Source organism: Plectropomus leopardus, chromosome 2 (assembly GCF_026936395.1).
Source record: "Plectropomus leopardus strain MGB_pleo_1.0 chromosome 2, ASM2693639v1, whole genome shotgun sequence".
Taxonomy (NCBI): domain Eukaryota; kingdom Metazoa; phylum Chordata; class Actinopteri; order Perciformes; family Serranidae; genus Plectropomus; species Plectropomus leopardus.
The window spans coordinates 19,771,701-19,789,587 of record NC_142177.1 but is presented as its reverse complement, the minus strand read 5'-3'; the positions used below and the strand labels follow the sequence as shown (position 1 = coordinate 19,789,587).

At 38.8% G+C, this 17,887-nt stretch overlaps 2 protein-coding genes across 2 annotated transcripts; both read left to right on the top strand.

Annotated features, from left to right (window-relative positions):
• Positions 1 to 296: 296 nt before the first annotated feature.
• On the top strand, positions 297 to 5,247 carry chchd4b (coiled-coil-helix-coiled-coil-helix domain containing 4b). Its single transcript, XM_042514642.2, has 3 exons — positions 297 to 505; positions 1,821 to 1,919; positions 2,597 to 5,247. The coding sequence occupies exons 1-3, from the start codon at positions 484 to 486 to the stop codon at positions 2,950 to 2,952; spliced, it is 477 nt and encodes a 158-aa protein (XP_042370576.1). The 5' UTR covers positions 297 to 483; the 3' UTR covers positions 2,953 to 5,247.
• A 542-nt stretch (positions 5,248 to 5,789) lies between these two features.
• On the top strand, positions 5,790 to 16,291 carry uroc1 (urocanate hydratase 1). Its single transcript, XM_042494700.2, has 19 exons — positions 5,790 to 6,032; positions 6,703 to 6,833; positions 7,731 to 7,824; positions 7,924 to 7,983; positions 8,076 to 8,204; positions 8,313 to 8,374; positions 8,480 to 8,546; positions 9,161 to 9,304; positions 9,398 to 9,486; positions 10,649 to 10,711; positions 10,839 to 11,018; positions 11,103 to 11,200; positions 11,293 to 11,365; positions 12,343 to 12,532; positions 12,630 to 12,728; positions 12,827 to 12,926; positions 15,493 to 15,574; positions 15,673 to 15,772; positions 15,871 to 16,291. Exons 1-19 carry the CDS (start codon positions 5,907 to 5,909, stop codon positions 16,009 to 16,011), a joined length of 2,028 nt encoding a protein of 675 aa, XP_042350634.2. The 5' UTR covers positions 5,790 to 5,906; the 3' UTR covers positions 16,012 to 16,291.
• The last annotated feature ends 1,596 nt before the right edge of the window (positions 16,292 to 17,887 follow it).

The following is a 17,887-nucleotide window of genomic DNA, read 5'->3' as shown; positions in this document are numbered from 1 at the left end:
ACTTTTTAAGTCTTTCCAAAGAAAACTGTCAAATATAAAGGCCGACAAATTTCCTTCTCGATATCACATTTCTGTTCCTCCTTTGGTTGCCATCTCTTGTCAAAAAGCTAAAATACTGTTGTTGTTTTTTCACTGAGGCACAGAATAGAAATAACGTATTAAAATGTCTAGATTTCTTTAAAAATCTTGCTTGTGCGAACAAACAGGCATCTTCAGAGTTTTTTGCGTGTAATGTTTTGACCTGTTGGGGGCAGCAGTGCGCCCCGCAGCGTCTGCGCTACCGGAAAACGTAAAAGGAGAAGAAGAAGACTCCACGCTGATAGATATATATATAAGCTGGAGCGAGGATAGTTGTGAAACAAGCTAAGTGATGCAGAAATAAAACATCTGATATTTCCATGCGTCGTGCTGTGTGTCGGTGAGAGTGGTTATCGTCGGAGCAGTTGCTGTAAATCAGAAAAGAGATTTAATCTCAATAAAAATATGAGCTCGGTCAGAGAGGAAGGTAAGTTAACCATGCAGTGCTAGCCGGCTAACTTACAGCTAACCCTGAAGTTGGTCGTAAGTGAATGAAAAATAGACATTGGTGTTACATTTAGTCATTTAAAGTGTATTAAAATGCCTTTTGTTACGCTGAGAATCGGCACTGTTAAAATGCGTTGACGTTATCATCAGTGAGCATGGCTGTCGGAGGTTTAACCTTGACATGCAACAGCAGCACAGAGTTGTGTGTCATGTGTTGATGATGCTGTGTTGCGTTTCTTACGATCATTAACGTCAGATGTGTTTTTAACACGGTGTCTCCCTGAGTCCAGTCATTGCATGACTGTCTTTCTCGTCACTATAAGCCAAGGTGTTATCACGAAAACAGCTGTCGTGGTTCTGGTGAATATCTGCTGCAGTAACTCTGTACATTTGCTTATATGATCCACTAAAGCAGAGGTACTTTTTCTTTATTTGAGTCTTTACATTTTATCCTGTTTTTTACTTGTAATTTCATAGATTTAAAAAGGGGAAATATTGTAGTTTGTGACATTTATAGCCTCTCATTTGGCATATTTTATATTTAAATAAACAGGGGTTGATGATATTAGTTTCTCATGGCTGATACCGATTATAAGTATCAGATCGATATTTGGAACTGATATGCATTTTCAGTAAAAATGAAAATCGGTCTGTCAATATCTAGAATTTATAATATATAACAAATTCCTAGATAAAACTTTGTTTTAAATCACTTAAGCAAATGTTTAATGAAAACTGAAACTGTAAACATCATACAGCGAGCATTATATTTTCGATAAATCACCCAGTCTATAAGATGTCAGAAAATGGTGTAAAACGGTCATTACAGTGTTACAGTATCAAAAAGTGATTCAGACTGCTTTTTCTGTCCAACAAAAATTCTAAAACCCCTAAATGTTCCATTTAAAAATATACATGTAAGTTATTTTAAACAGAGAGTTTCGTTCTGATGAGCAGTGGAGTAATTAATTAATATTATTATTATAGTTATATTATTAAATATAACTTATTCCAGCACTAAATACCAAACCTAACATACCAACAATTTCAGAGCAAATAAATGTGTTTGGTGGACAAATTATGTAACAATGCTGATATATATTTCACAAGCTATTATGAAACAAAACTGTTGGCCTGGATGATTTACCAGTGAAACTCTAGTGAGGAACACTGTCAGAATAGAATATTAAATTAAGTATTGGTGTAGGTGTCATTTAGCCAGCCTTTGGTTTGGATTAGGTGCCACATTTCTTATCACTGAAAATTTTGTTTTTTGTTTTTTTTTTACACAAAAGGTAAAGACCGAATTATCTTTGTCACCAAAGAGGATCATGCGACACCCAGCAGTGCTGAGCTCATAGAGGAAGATCCCAACGACCCATATGAGGAGCGAGGTGAGGAGACAAACCGGTTGTCAGGCTTAATTGTTACTCAGCTTAGGTTTTAAAAGGGGGACAGTTTTACACAGATTTAAAATCTATGTGTGGCTGATAATTTATTTTTATTATTATTTCGGAGATTTTTGCAGGTTCGTCAGTGGTGTTTCAGCAGGACTCGTGTTAATTTTTCCTCAGCAGCAGTTTGTTGGGTTTGAGGTGCCGAATGGAGAAGTCACGAGTCAGTCAGTTTATGGTTGATCAGAGCTGATCAGATTGATGGATAAGGTTAGAGGAGCAGCTGCTGCAGAGGCGAGAGACACCAAACTTTTAGATAGTGCTGGACCAGAAGATATGCTGTAGGAACGCAGACAGTTTTATCAAAAGTAGGTTGGAAAATTGTAAATCGTTGAACACCAAAAAGAGAGTGCTGTCGTTCTAATAAATAGAGCTTTCTCTTTCTATATGAAATAATGAACTGTTCCCTTTCTCTGTGCCCTGAGAGTGTGACACTCTCAGTAATTGAACCCACCCCCCAACTGCTCTCCTAAGTAATGGTCCAGCTCCAAAAATAGAAAATTAATACATAGCATCAAATGCTGATATTGTGGCCGCCTCTATAAACATGGAAACTCCTGCCAAAATTATTTCCCATGTTTGGTCATATTTTATTTCTTCCTCCTCTCTCATCCCAGGTCTGATTCTTCCCAGCGGGGAGATCAACTGGAACTGTCCCTGCCTGGGTGGGATGGCCAGTGGTCCCTGTGGGACTGAATTTAAGGACGCCTTCTCCTGTTTCCACTACAGTAAGGAGGAGGTGAAGGGTTCTGAATGCCTGGAGCAGTTCAGAGCCATGCAGGAGTGTATGCAGCGTTACCCGGAGCTCTACCCTCAAGAAGATGATAAGGTGCAACAGGAACAATCATCAGACACAGGACAGACCTCACAGGACTCTGGAGCTGCAGAAACATCAGGTGCAAACTCAACATCTGCCACCGAGCAGGACTCTGATACCACACAATCCAACACAGAGGGCTCCACGGAGAGTTAATAAAGAGCCTCGGTGGCAACTAGGGCTGGGTATCGGAACTTGGTACCTTTAAGGTATCAACTGGAATAGCCACGTACCAAGAAGTATCAAAACTTCTCCAGTCAAACGATACCTGCATTCATCGCTTTTATATCCAGATTTGAAAAATCTAACTGTTTTTGCTTACAGCCAATTTATGGCATTCTTTGATTTAATGCGACGTGTGATTGGCACACTACCACAGCAGCTACAACCCATACAGTCTGCGGTTTGGTGAAGTCAGGCGTGGTGTATTTGATGGCGTTGACAGTTCAACGTGCTGAGACGCCACCAAAACATTAGAAAGTATGGCTATACCACAGCTTTGGCGTCTCGTGGCATTTTACTCCACTGAATTGTTTTGTTTCCATGACAGGTTTCAAATGAAGAATAAAAGGGTATCAAATGAAGTCCTCAGCTGGTATCAGTGTCACTTTAAGGGTACTGGTTTTGGTACTGGTTACACATTTTTTTAAATGATACCCAGCCCTACCCACAACATGAGCCACAATTTAAAGCCCAGCTGAAATCACATCTAGTCATCACTTTTTGCAGTCGAAAATAACATAATGCTTCTTACATGCACTTTTCAAACTGTAGTTTTTTAAAAATTCTTATTAAAAGAAAGCAAAAAATGACCAACCATTTGTAGACGGTGTGTTGTTAGCATTGAAGAATAAAGAACACAAGGATCTATATAATGAAACAAAAAAACATTAATTACATATGTATGTTATGTATTCATTCAATATATAAGGCATCTGTGTGGTTTGAAGAGTGGATATACTATATCATGCTTCACAACAAACAAAAACCCCATGACATTTACTTTCTGTTGGAGTTTAAATTCAAGTTGCTCGATCCTGCCTTTGGCTTCAGGCCAAACAAGATTCAAGAATTGAAATTCAATAAAGAAGACCAAACTTATTTTAAGTTACTGTACACCTCAGTGTGTACTGACCAGCCAAGACCACACCGCAACGGCTGGTATTGTTTTCACCTTGTGAGTCTGTCTGTGACTCTGTCTGTCTGTGACTCTGTCTGTCTGTGACTCTGTCTGTATGTGACTCTGTCTGTATGTGACTCTGTCTGTCTGTGACTCTGTCTGTGTGTGACTGTCTGTCTGTGACTCTGTCTGTGACTCTGTCTGTATGTGACTCTGTCTGTCTGTGACTCTGTCTGTGACTCTGTCTGTCTGTGACTCTGTCTGTCTGTGACTCTGTCTGTCTGTGACTCTGTCTGTGACTCTGTCTGTGACTCTGTCTGTGTGTGACTCTGTCTGTGACTCTGTCTGTGACTCTGTCTGTGTGTGACTGTGTGTGTGTGTCTCTCTCTGTCTGTGACTCTGTCTGTGTGTGTCTCTCTGTGTGTGACTCTGTCTGTGTGTGTCTTTCTCTGTGTGTGTCTCTCTGTGTGTGTGTCTCTCTCTCTGTGTGTGACTCTGTCTGTGTGTGTGTGTGTGTGTGTGTGTGTGTGTGTGTGTGTGTGTGTGTGTGTGTTATCATGGTGAGATGTGGTTCTGGTGACACGTATTGTCATGGGAGGTACCACAAAAGCTGTTTTTATAATTTTTCAGGTGTTTATATGTCTGTGTGTGGACAAAATTTGTTAACACAATAATGTCGCAAACGAGCAAGACGCAGTCACAAAACTTTACAGGTGTGAAGCTGAGATCTGAATGAAGGCTGAATATGAAAATAATTCTGGTCCAAAGAAGGTGGCTGAAAGAAGGGGTGGTAGGAAGTATGTAAGGAGCTGTTGTCCCCCCATTTTAGGCCAACATTCATTTGAATTCCTGGATTGCTGTATCGCAAGATGGTCTCTCCTTTTTTTTCTTTTTTTTTTTAAATTTCCTTTGTCTCAAAATGGTTTATGCTGTGATTTACAAGAACAAGGTCTGAAACTGTGTGAAATAATACTAAAAACATGTTTTATGCTGATTTATTTCATTTCTGTTCTCTCTCATCTGTGCTATTTTCTTATAATACATTTTACACATACATCATGTGATACAAAGCTTTTATATTTATTAAACTTTGGCTCAGTTTATATTAGCGATGTCACAATAAGGTGTGAAGATTGTACTAAAGACTACCTTTTTTACACTTTCGACTGTGGAGTAGCGTGTTTCCACAGCTGCCATCTGTCCTGCCAGACTGCATTTCTTTAACTTTTACCTCAGCTGAACTTAACTGAACTACTTGGGTTCAACACAGGACTGACTAATGACTTGAAGCAAATACTGTTGAAAGTTTTGTAATAAATAGTTATATCTTATGACACTGGTTCTCATGAGATATTGTTGTTTACTCCTCGTATATCCGCAGCCTGACATTTGAATAATGGCCTCATACACCATATTGCAAGTTAAATGTGTGAACTCGTGAGCCGCTTCAGCAGAGGGTAGACTTGAGTTCACCATAGACGAGTTACACAAAGACAGTTTTTCTATATCTATTATTATTATGACACATTATGTGTCTGAGCATGCGCCCACTAGACTGTAGACCATACATGACATTGAGCTGTAAATGTACACTTTCACATGAGACTTATTATGTAAAGATGAATGGAAATAACATAATTGTACATAATAGTTTTTGACCCGTCCAAAGGTTCTGGCATGCATGTTTGTTTACCAGAGTTACATGTCGAAGCATCAGGGGTCAGAGGTCTGTGACCATGTTTGTCCGCTGAAGCATGTGCCACTTCAAACTCCCTCGAAGGTCAATAATTACCAAACAGCCTTTCTCTGTCCGTGGCGTGCCATTGGTGGATTGCAAAGGGCAAAGACGATCAAAAAGCCAATGAGACCAGAAGTTGCAGAGTGATTGCCCTCCAATGTTCACCAGGGCAGTCTTTCTGTAGAGGACGGCTCGCAGTCAGACCTTCAGTCTTCAGTCTCCAGCGTGATCTCTGCTCAAGTGTGTGACAGGATGTCATCTTTGAAGGAGGTATGCAGTGGTTTACCCCTGGACCCGCTGCCCCCTAACAGGGGAAGAGACCCCAACATGCCACATGCTCCGGTCCGGACCCCCAACCTTACAGCAGAGGAGGAGCGGGTGAGTCAACATACAGACTATTTCTAAAACTCTAAAAGTTTGACTCATTAATTTATAAATCAGTTTTCCAGGTTCATGTAGACCTCTGAAATTCAGGTGTAACTAACAGTTTTATATTAAGTTTTAACGTCATTACTCGTCATTAGGTACTCTTCGGCTTTTCATTCTAACAATTATAAATACTTCCTGTGAAAAGCACTATAATAAAGAGAAGATGCGTCTTATGTTGGGAGTGCTCTTTACATGTGCCAGCTTGACTGCAGTCAAACCGCTATTAAAAGGAAAAGATGACTAACAACAGACGTTATCATGAATCCATGTGAGAGTGAGGAAGATATTACAGCTCACTGTCAAATCAGACAATTACTTTTAATAAATGTGTCATATGTGGATGCACAATTGACAGTAAGCCATGCTGTGTACTCTGACTCATTGCATCACCATCGCTGGATCACTGGCCGTCCCAAAAAATTGATTATTCTCTAAGGTCCTCAACTGATTGTCTAAACTCAGAGCAAAAACTGAAGTCAATGATTAACAGAGATGCAGTGAGTGCTCTGCTTATTAGCTTAAAACTTTAAAAGATCTACCCATCTGTCTGACCATATTAAAACACTGATTTGCACTGTTCAGACTGTGTTCACTAACCTACAATGCCTCTTCCCTCTAGTTGGCGCTGAGAAATGCACTGCGTTATTTCCCTCCCACCCACCATGCAACACTTGCACCCGAGTTTGCCCAAGAGCTGCGGCAGTACGGGCACATCTACATGTACCGCTTCTGCCCCGCGTTACGCATGAGGTGAAGCAACCTGATGATGTATCCTTTTTTTTTTTTTTTTTTTTTTTACATACTATTAATTTCAGTATTTCATAATAATCCTTTAAAAGCACACAAACGCCTCTAATGGACTTAAAATGATATTATATATCTAACCAATCTCAGTCCATGCTTAAAGCTAAGCAATTCAACCAACGAAGGCAACTAGCACGAGCCAATCAGAGGGGGGCTGGTCCTACGTTTGCCATGCTAGAAAAGTCAGGGACAATGGACAATATTTCAAGTTTTTCCAGTCTAGCCAGCAGATATCTGGATAACAGATATCAGGGAAAAGGCTCCCTCCTCCATCACTGTTTACTTTCTAACAAGCATCTTCAGACGCTACAGTGGTGATGCTCTGTAAAGGGATATCTGAATGCAGATCAATTTTAGAAAAGCTAATAAAATTGCTAAATTGCTGTCAGATGATAGCTGATGGGCTATTTGTTTTTATCTTTGAACAATTTAAAAGACACATAATTACAACAAAAAAAGGAATACCATTTTTATTTCAGCAGCATGTATCTATCAGACTGAAAAAGCAATTCATTTTATTTTTTATGTTTTATTATAGTAAGCTACCAAACATTTGACTTGTATTTGCAATATTAATAATTTATATAATTTTTAAAAAAATCAATACTTGGCATCAATATACAGATACAACGTTGTGACACAAAATATCAAGATACTGTACAGTATTGGTATTTTTTTCCCCCCACCCCGCAAGTGAACACACCAAACCTTGATAGAAATAAAGGTTGTGTGGCCACAGTGGCTCCTTTTTGGCAAGTGTTTCATACACATTTGTCTTCAAGATGGTTTTGTTTTTCTTCATTCCTCCACGACAGTGACGTGAGTATCCCTCTGTCTCCTCAGAGCTTACTCCATAGATCAGTACCCATGCCGCACTCGTCAGGCCGCCTCCATAATGCTGATGATCATGAACAACCTGGACCCAGCAGTTGCTCAGGTGAGCCTCGAACACAGCTTGTATTAACTTAAAAATAAATGTATGAAGTATTTTGTTAAATCCATAATTGAATTGTCTCAATTTTTCTTTGTCCTTCAGTTCCCCCAGGAGCTTGTCACCTACGGAGGGAACGGACAGGTGTTCAGTAACTGGGCCCAGGTGAGCGCTGAGTTAATGTGTGCTCGTGTAGAGGATGTGGAAGGGATGTATAAATAAATGGATTTTAATGACTTGTGTGTGTCTGGTTGCAGTTTCGCCTTGTGATGCATTACCTGAGCGAGATGACAGAGGAACAGACTCTGGTCATGTACAGCGGTCATCCCATGGGCCTGTTCCCCAGCCTGCCCTCATCACCTCGCGCCGTCATCACCAACGGCATGGTAACTGCCCAAAACACACACACACACACACACACACGCTGGATTAAACATTCAGCTCACATACAACCCAGCACACTAACATATTCTCTTGTTGTTTTCATCCCTCAGGTTATTCCAAATTACTCCTCCAGAAATCAGTATGAAAAGATGTTCGCCCTCGGTGTGTCTATGTAAGTTTTTACGTGCTTTTAAGGAAGAAAATGATGCTGTATTGAGACTTTGATTTTGGTGCTGGTGTTTTGATATAATCTGTTTTTTTGTTTGTCTGTTTTCAGGTACGGTCAAATGACAGCAGGAAGCTACTGCTACATCGGACCTCAAGGGATTGTTCATGGCACTATGGTTTGTGTTTTTCTTTTTTGTGTACACAGCATTTCAGTATGTCTGTATGCAAAAAATCAGTTACTTTTAATCAGTAGTTCCTAAACTGAGAGCCAGGACCCCCAAAAGAAAATTTGTGAGATCAGTATCACGAGATGAAACAAGAAAAAAAACAAACTTCCAAGCAAACTTATACTTATTTTTCTTCTGTCTAGTGTTTTGGCTGAAGGCATTATGTTTTTGGGTCTGTATGTACCTCAGTCTGTCTAATTTGACACAAACGCTCACCTGAATTCAACGATGAGCTAATCAGATTTTTTTGGTCATATGTCAGAGGTCGATGTCACTGTGACATTGTCTGTATCATTCTTGTGAATAGATATGTCAAGATCACTTTGAGAGAACTTTTACAAATTTGGCACAAACGTCCACTTTGAGACAACAATCAAGTGATTCGAATGTGGTGGTCAAAGGTCAATTATAGTTGAATGTTATTTACACAGTCTGAAAATTCTTAAAATGAAACAACTTGAGGAGAGGAGATCAAGGTCACATGTCAAAACTGTTAGGAATAACGTCTTTAAATCATAACATTCAGTGAACACAGTACCTGTATGATGTGTTTTTCTGTGTAGTTGACTGTGCTGAACGCCGGCCGGAGGTACCTGGGCTCTGGTGACTTGAGCGGGCGCGTCTTTGTGACCTCTGGCCTGGGGGGAATGAGTGGAGCTCAGGCTAAAGCTGCCGTCATTGCCGGGTGTATTGGAGTGATTGCAGAGGTCAGCTGGTGTCCTGTCATTTTCACCTGTACTTACAGCTGACTGGGCCAGGATGAAAAACTTTGTGACTGTGTAAATTTTACTTTTATGCAGGTGGATGAGGCTCCTCTTAGAAAAAGACATGAGCAGGGCTGGCTGATGGAAGTCACCAGCAACATGGAGCACTGCGTCCAACGCATCAGGTAACAGAGAAAGAAAGTCAGTGGGATTGTCTTCATCAGTATTAAAAAGAAATGCTGCATAATTACTTTTCCTCTTCTTTTCAACTGTTATTGATGGTCATGAGGGGTTTAATGTGGCAGACTTTGTGTGTGTTTTTCTGTATGTGTATGAAACGTCATATTGTCCGCTCTATCCAGTAAAAGTCTAGATGTGCAGTACTTGCAATATCAACTGTCAGCCTTGTTAGTTAAAAAACAGATCCACTCTGCAAAAATAGTCATTGACAAGTAAAGTTCCGTTACATTATCGTTAACAAAATGCATCAAAGTAGTGTCAAAAGTATATATACACACATGCACACACACACACACACACACACACACACACACACATAGTGTGTATATATATATATATATATATATATATATATATATATATATATATATATATATATATATATATATATATTGGGGTTTTTTTTTGGTTTTTTGCCGAATACCTTGATAATATATTTAGGGCTGGACTGTTGCTGCTTTTACAAAATATTTACACAATGACAGTTTTGGTAAATAATCATCAGTAATGTGGATAACTAAGCTGGTAAAGGCAAAAAATAGAAGGTGTTAGATAATGCAGGCTTTAAGACCAGAAAAAGACACTTATGATATTATGATTTCCAAAATCTAAGTTATCTATCAATATAATATCAATATATTGGCTAGCCTTAGCTGGTGGTAGCTTTGTATATTTACAGTGGAGATATAACAGTGATATCAATCTTCTCATCTAACTCTTGCAAAGAAAGCAAATAAGCGAATTTCCCAAAGTGAAGAACTATTCCTTTATTGTTTAATTTTGCTGTTGGTCACAGGGGCATTTATTTTAACTTTTCTTTCTATTTTAATTTATACAACTGTGTCATGTTATGAAGTGCATCTTGTGTTTTCTATTTAAATTCTTAATTTAAAAAAGGAATAGTAAGTTTGATTGTCAGAAATGTTGTGGAGTGAAAAGTCCAATATTTGTCATTGAAATGTAGAAGACTAGAAGCGTAAAGTGACATTAAATTAAAGTACTCAGGTGTAGTCCAAGTATATAGATGTCTCACGTCTCACATACCATAACCTCTTCGCTTTAAGCTCTGGTAATTATACGACACTTTTTGTAATTTGTGTGTTTCAGAGAAGCCAAGCGCTCCAAGACTGCCCTCAGTCTGGGTTACCATGGCAACATTGTAGACTTGTGGTGAGTGGCAGGTGAAAACGTGCTGGTGCCCAGACACGACCCCAAAGTCTGCAGCTACAGTGAAAAAGCCACTTTTTGGTGACACACTCTTGACATCTTTGTCCCACTTTTCTGACTTTCTCATCAGGGAGAGGCTGCTGTTGGAGTACGAGAGGACGGGGGAGCTCCTGGTAGATTTGGGTTCAGACCAGACCTCACTTCACAACCCATACAACGGAGGCTACTACCCGGTCCAGCTCAGCTTCCGCCAGGCAAATCAGCTCATGTCGACTGATCCTAACCGATTTCAATCCATGGTCCAAGAAAGGTATTAATCACCCTTTGCTATGGTACTTTTTTAGCAATATATGTGTCTGTTAAGCTGAAAAAACATGTTTTTTGCATTTGACAGCCTCCGCCGTCACATTAAGGCCATCAACAAGCTGTCCGATGCTGGTATGTTCTTCTGGGATTATGGCAACGCATTTCTCCTGGAGGCCCAGAGAGCTGGTCAGTATTTTAACACTCACACAAACATAATTATCATCATCATTCAGTCCATGTCAGACCAACAAAGAGGCTTGTGTTTCTTCTCTTTATAGGAGCAGAGGTAGAGAAGGTTGGGGGAGGAGCAACAGAATTTCGCTATCCTTCTTATGTCCAGCACATTATGGGGTGAGATATTTTTTTATTTATCTAATCTACCACTGATCCTGTTATACACACTATAAATCACTGGGTCACCATAGCAACAACACAATACTGGATTAATTTTACCCAGAATGTAATACAATGGCTTGTTTTGACCCAGTAAGTGTTTATATTTTTATATTTTTGTGGAGTTATTTACCAAAAAAATATAATGTTTATAAACCATTATAATCTACTCTAGCTCTTTTTAAACTCACATTTCAGTATTTGTTACACATTGTTAATTTATATGTAAATGTGTATCCTTGGCATGCACATTACTTTGTACAGATAAAAACACATTTGTGACCACTTTAAGCTAAAATGAGCTTGTTGTTTTACACCAGTCAAATAAGCCATATTTTAGTTTGGAGTAAATAACACCAGGTTAATAAAACCTGGATCGACATAAATTTTCTTGTACTGCAATCAGACACCTTTCACAAGGATTTAGACCTTTGGACACTAAGCACATTGGTTTGGGATTTATGATTGGACTTTTTTTAAATGCATGGTTAAAAATTAAATGAGCAACTGACAAGTAATGTCCTGCAATTTGCAAGAAATTAGTAGATTCAGAAACTTACTTTTAAAAAAGCTAGTGAAGTCCAGAGATGTATGTTTCTATGCATCATAATTATACATTAAAAACTTTTTAAATAGACTTATTTTTTTTATCATTTTTTCCCCAGGTCATTTCCTTAGTTTTCTTTTTCTTTTCCTCTTTTCAATTTTCTTTTTTTCTGTATAATTGTTTTGTTTTGGTTTTTTTGTGTTTTGTTTTGTTTTCCATTGTTAACGGGATAAAACCCACTTGTACTTGGTTGGTTCAGTTAACCCATTATTAACCCAAAATGGGTACATTTTTAACCGAGTGATTTTCAGTGTGTACTTCACTGTGATCAGGCTTTTTTTCTTTTGATAAACAGTTTGTGATCATTCTCCTTTTGCCTTGTCTGCAGGGATATTTTCTCTTTGGGCTTCGGCCCGTTCCGCTGGGTGTGCACCTCTGGCGATCCCCAGGATCTCGCAGTAACGGATGATATTGCTGCAACTGTCTTGGAGGAAATTAGTGCCAACGTGAGTGATCGCATCAGACAGCAATACAATGACAACATCCGCTGGATCAGAGAGGCAGGAAAACACAAAATGGTGAGTAACATTCAGGGCAACCAGTGCCATCATTAGCTCTCTGCTGGGACATGGAGCTGTAATAAGCTGGTTTCCTCCGTGTATTGGTTTTGTTAAGGTTGTGGGATCTCAAGCCAGAATCCTCTACTCTGACCAGAAAGGAAGAGTCTGCATTGCTTTGGCGATCAACAAGGCAATTGCTGATGGAAGAGTCTCAGTAAGAGGAAATGATTTCATGTTTCCCGTAGTTTGCATTATCTCAAGCTTTCACTGGAGTCTCAGTAACATCTGTCTTCTGTTATTTGTGTTGCGCAGGCTCCTGTAGTTATCAGCAGAGACCATCATGATGTCAGTGGCACCGACAGCCCCTTCAGAGAAACCTCTAATGTGTACGATGGATCTGCCTTCTGTGCAGGTATGTGGTACGATCCGTGATGTGCAAGTTACCGAAAATTAATTATAGTTACTGGTTACTTATCTCAAGTACTGTAATACAGCAAAAGTTCACCTGTCCCCTGCAAACAATGCAGGTCGGAACTATAGTTACTTTTACACTCACTTGAGGCTAAGGAGACTTAAAATAGCAACATGAATTTAATAAAAATGTTTCTGGTACAGGACATAAATCCTCCTCACCAGACTCACCAGCTACAACGAGCCACACAACAAAGCAGTTTCATAATATACATACAATAATAATAAAAAAATAGTCACAAATCAGCTTTAAAATTTCACAAAATATGCTTTGTTGATCAGAATTCTAGTTGTAAAAGTATTAATAAAAGGAGCCCACACTACATCCTCTGGAAGCTTATTCCATGCTTTACAGCATGACGTGTGAGGACGTTTTTAGCCTTTTCAGAGACACATCTCAGTGGAAGTAATTGTAAGTTCCCTCTTAAATCATATGTATTATTACAAAAGTGAAAAACTGTACACATGGTTCACATAAGGTACACATTCAAGAATGAATATAATAATTCAAGTGCTATTGCTGACAGCAGGAAGTGCTATTGCTGAGAAAGTAATAAATGCTGTATGTAATAAGACAAATCAACACTATTAGTCCAAAATAACAATGTGTAATTATTCCTGCTAAAATATCATTTTTTTCACAGTCTTCTGCAACTCATAAATTAGTACACTGACTCACGAAAATAACCCAAAAATATAATCTAACTAAGGTTACACAAATGTAGCTGTTGTATTATTATAGCGTTTCATCATCCGCAATTTCTGCAGTGCTTATTATACAAAAGCTATGTTGGCCAAAACATTTTCAAATGTAAGTTACAGATTAAAACAGTCACCTGCCAATCTTATTCACTTGTTGTGGGCCTGCCCGCGCTTCACTGACTACGGGACAGAAATATTCCAAACTTATCAAAATGTATTTCCTATTCCTGTTGATCCAAACCCTCTAACAGCTGTATTTGTAATCGTGGTGGAGGACAATGTTCGCATAGCCATACAGAGGTTCTTTGCCTTCACGACACTGACAGCCAGATGTCTTATTCTCCTTAAATGGAAGAACATTTCCCCTCAGAGCCATGGGAGAAGGACTCTGGAGGTCCTGCTTCGTATCAAACACGAGAAAATTAGATTCTCCTTAAAAGGCGCCCTAAGAACTTTTCTCCATCTCTGTAATTTATTCATTTATTTATTTCATTTCATGTCCTGGTTCCATGTCCTAAGTTTTTGCAGTTTTATATGTATATACAGTATGTTTGATGCTCATGTCCATGTGCTATTTGTTATGTTCCTCACTTCTCTGTGTGTATTGTCAGGTGGGTGGTAGGGATTGGGGGAAGGTTTGGCTGGATGGGTTATTGGAGGGGCGTTTGAGGGGAGTTTGGGTTGGGTAAGTGGGTTTTTGTGTAAAATTTTATGCTTTTTGGAGGTTTCTTCTCTCTACAGGAATCATATGGACAGGACAAACACACTGTAATATTCATCATGTGTTTTCAGTTTTATGCTCTGTTCTGTGGACAGTGCTGCAGTATAACTTCACTTGAAAATGGAGACGCTGCAGACTTTGTGACAGATGGTCAAACATAATGAAGCACCACCACAGTCCCCAGAGAATCTGTTGGTAGTTACTACTGACATACAAATACAACTAAGGCTGTACCAAATGTGATTTTTATATTTTTATTTTATATATATATATATATATATATATATATATATATATATATATATATATAAATAGGGTCTAAACTGATTTTTTTTGTTGTTGTTGTGGTTGTAAAAATGTAACTTATGGTGCTGTTTGATTGCTGCTAGACCGCCCGCATTAATGCAGGCACCCTCCCTTTGTGTACAACAAACAGGAGAGCAAACAGTGAAAATTTTGTTTTGAAAGGCAAAATACCAACATGTAGATTGAAGCAGAATATTTCATTCATAGAAAACATGCTGTGAGCTTTGGAAATCATTACATATATATACACACACACACATTTTGATGTCTGGACTCAACAACGGCCATTAACTTTTGGAAATGTTTGCAGGGTTTCTGCAGGTCCCTAAAATGTCTTAAAATCAGTTGTTATAAATATCAAGCTTTAAAAGTCATTAAACATTCCAAAAAATTATGTAATTTCACGTATCTATCCTATGTTCTGATCAATGAGTCAGAAACAATCCTATGCAGCCACCACTGGAATCTACTTCTATAATAATGCTAATGATATTAGTGTGTCCTTATCTTTATGTGCCACTGTGCAGAAATACCCAGTTTAAAGAGAATAAATAGACATACAAAAGAATAAGTAATAAAATAAAGCTGCACAGCATTCAAATGCTGATTAATTATTCAAATTTCAATGTTATAAATGAAGTTCTGAAGCTTTGAACTAGTCGGTACAGCCCTAAATTCAACACACAAATGTTCCTTTTGCAAAGCTTTCATGTCTCTCTTCATCCACATGAATCAGTAACTCTGCAGGAATCATTTTTACAATGTCTCCCTCTGACAGACATGGCAGTCCAGAACTTTGTTGGTGATGCATTCAGGGGCGCCACATGGGTGGCCCTGCACAACGGAGGTGGTGTTGGCTGGTAAGATGAGTCCAGTAAATGATCATTTGTGTGAAAGGTAATTGTGATTCATCACAAGTCAGTGTGTTTATTACTTTAATCTGCTGTCTCGCCTGTAGGGGCGAGGTGATGAACGGAGGCTTTGGTTTGCTCTTGGATGGCACAGAGGAAGCAGCAAAGCGAGCCAGATTAATGCTTAACTGGGACGTCTCCAACGGGGTGAGAGTGCAGAGAGCAGAGCAGCATGACAGAGTCCAGCCTCACTTTTTGTTTTACAGTTTGCTCTAAGGTAACTGCTGTGTTTCTGTGTGCTGCAGGTGGCTCGTCGCTGCTGGTCTGGAAACTCCAACGCCTACGACACCATCCAGCACACCATGGAGGAGAACCGGCAGCTGCGTGTCACCATGCCTTTTCCTGTACAGGATGAGCATGTATTGGACCGTGCCCTGCAGGGCTAACCAGCGTTTCAGTACAGGTTATCTGACAGCTACACACAGCCACACAGCAAAGGAGACCTGCAACTGTAGTCTCTATATTAGTGTCTAAAGCTGTCAAAAGATCAGTGCTACTTAATGAATCAGTGGCAGTGTTGTTACATTTGTTTGCCATAAATACACAGAATGCAAAGTAGGATATAACAATACTGTGCTAGGCTGTTTTAATAATTTAATCTCTTATCTTCTCTAAGAATACACTCTTTTTTGTTCTTCTGAAAATTAAACTACAAGTATGTATAAATTTTAAAGCCCATATGAGTCATTTGTAAGATCAAATAAGATAATCTTTTATTCATCCCACAGCGGGAACATTTGCAACATTACAGCAGTGAAGGAATAGTGCCAACAGGAAGCATCAGAAAATAAAGATAGGGAATAAAATAAAAGGTATATATTGGTAAAAAAAAAAAAAAAAAAACCCCATCAGTATAATAAGCAAACTGTAAAAAAATGCAAAGCAGTACAATTATAAGTAAGCAGCAAAAAAAACAAAAAAAACCCCACTATAATATGTAAGCAGTAAAAAAGTAAAATATACGTTTTAAAAAAGTTATCTACAAAAATAATTTCCCCATTAATTTCAATCAAAATTTCAATGACAGGTTAGTGGCAGAGGAATGTGGTTATTGGCTCTTTATAATCTATTATTTAGTACATATTATGTTTATATTACATAAAAAAATAAATAAAAAAACAGTGGAAAGAAATACACCAGGACAGGATGCCAAAGCCAACTTTTGGTCACAGCTGACAGCAGCAAAGCAACAGGTTTGTTTTTGCCTTTAATTGCATGTTTTTAACTTATATGGCAGCTGGAACCAAGTTTTTGGTTTTTGAAATAAAGCACCTCGCCTTCATGCAACCAGAGACAGATTACTGATACAATCACACAGCATTTTGTATTTTGTCACAACCAGGCTAAAAAAAAGTGTGAAAGGACAACTATACCTAATCCTTGAAAATAGCTTGTAACCACATCAGTAGTCCTGGAAGGAAAAAGAAGAGCTAAGCTAACCATGTAAGAAAAGCAAAAATAGGGTCAACCCCAGGCCTCATACTGTTAAACAGACAGTTCACCCCCAAAACAAAAATACATATTTTTCCTCTCACCTGTTGTGCTATTTATCAGTGTAGATTGTTTTGGCATAAGTCTCTCAGTGTTGAGGGAACTGGCCACAGAGATTCCTGCCTTTTCTTCAACATAATGAAACTAGATGGCACTCAGCTTGTGGTGCTCAAAGAGGCAAAAATCACTTTGAAATGTCAACAGCAATGTCTCTTTCCAGGAATCACGATCCAGTTACTCTCGATAATCCACAGACCTTGTTGTGAGCAGTGTCATGTTGGAACTATTTTTCTTTAATTGCCCGCTGTCACAGCTGCAAGTCTCTCGTCCATAAGTAGATGCCAACTTGTTCTCATACCACATTGACAAATACTGATGAATTGTCACGCCTCCTCTGCGTCTCATAGCGGTTGAAGGCCACAGAGCTGAAACACATTGTAACGTGGTTAATCTTGTGAAATGGTAATGATAAGGTTAACGTAACAAAAGTACTTGACTAGGTGTAGAACAAAGATCTTGTTTGAGGTTAAAATAATTACGTCTGTAATGTAACAATATTATAACATGACATGTATTTACCGTTTTTAATGTACGTAACGTAACATTAAAACAACACTGACTTTTGTTTTCACAGTGAGCACAAACTTTGGTCTTGTCGCTGAAAGTGCAGCTGTGTTTGACCCATCCACCTCCCCTCGCACCGGCCCTATGCTGAATTTCTCGTTCTTTATGCTACATCAGTTGCTTTCAGCATCTAGTATTGATGGGATG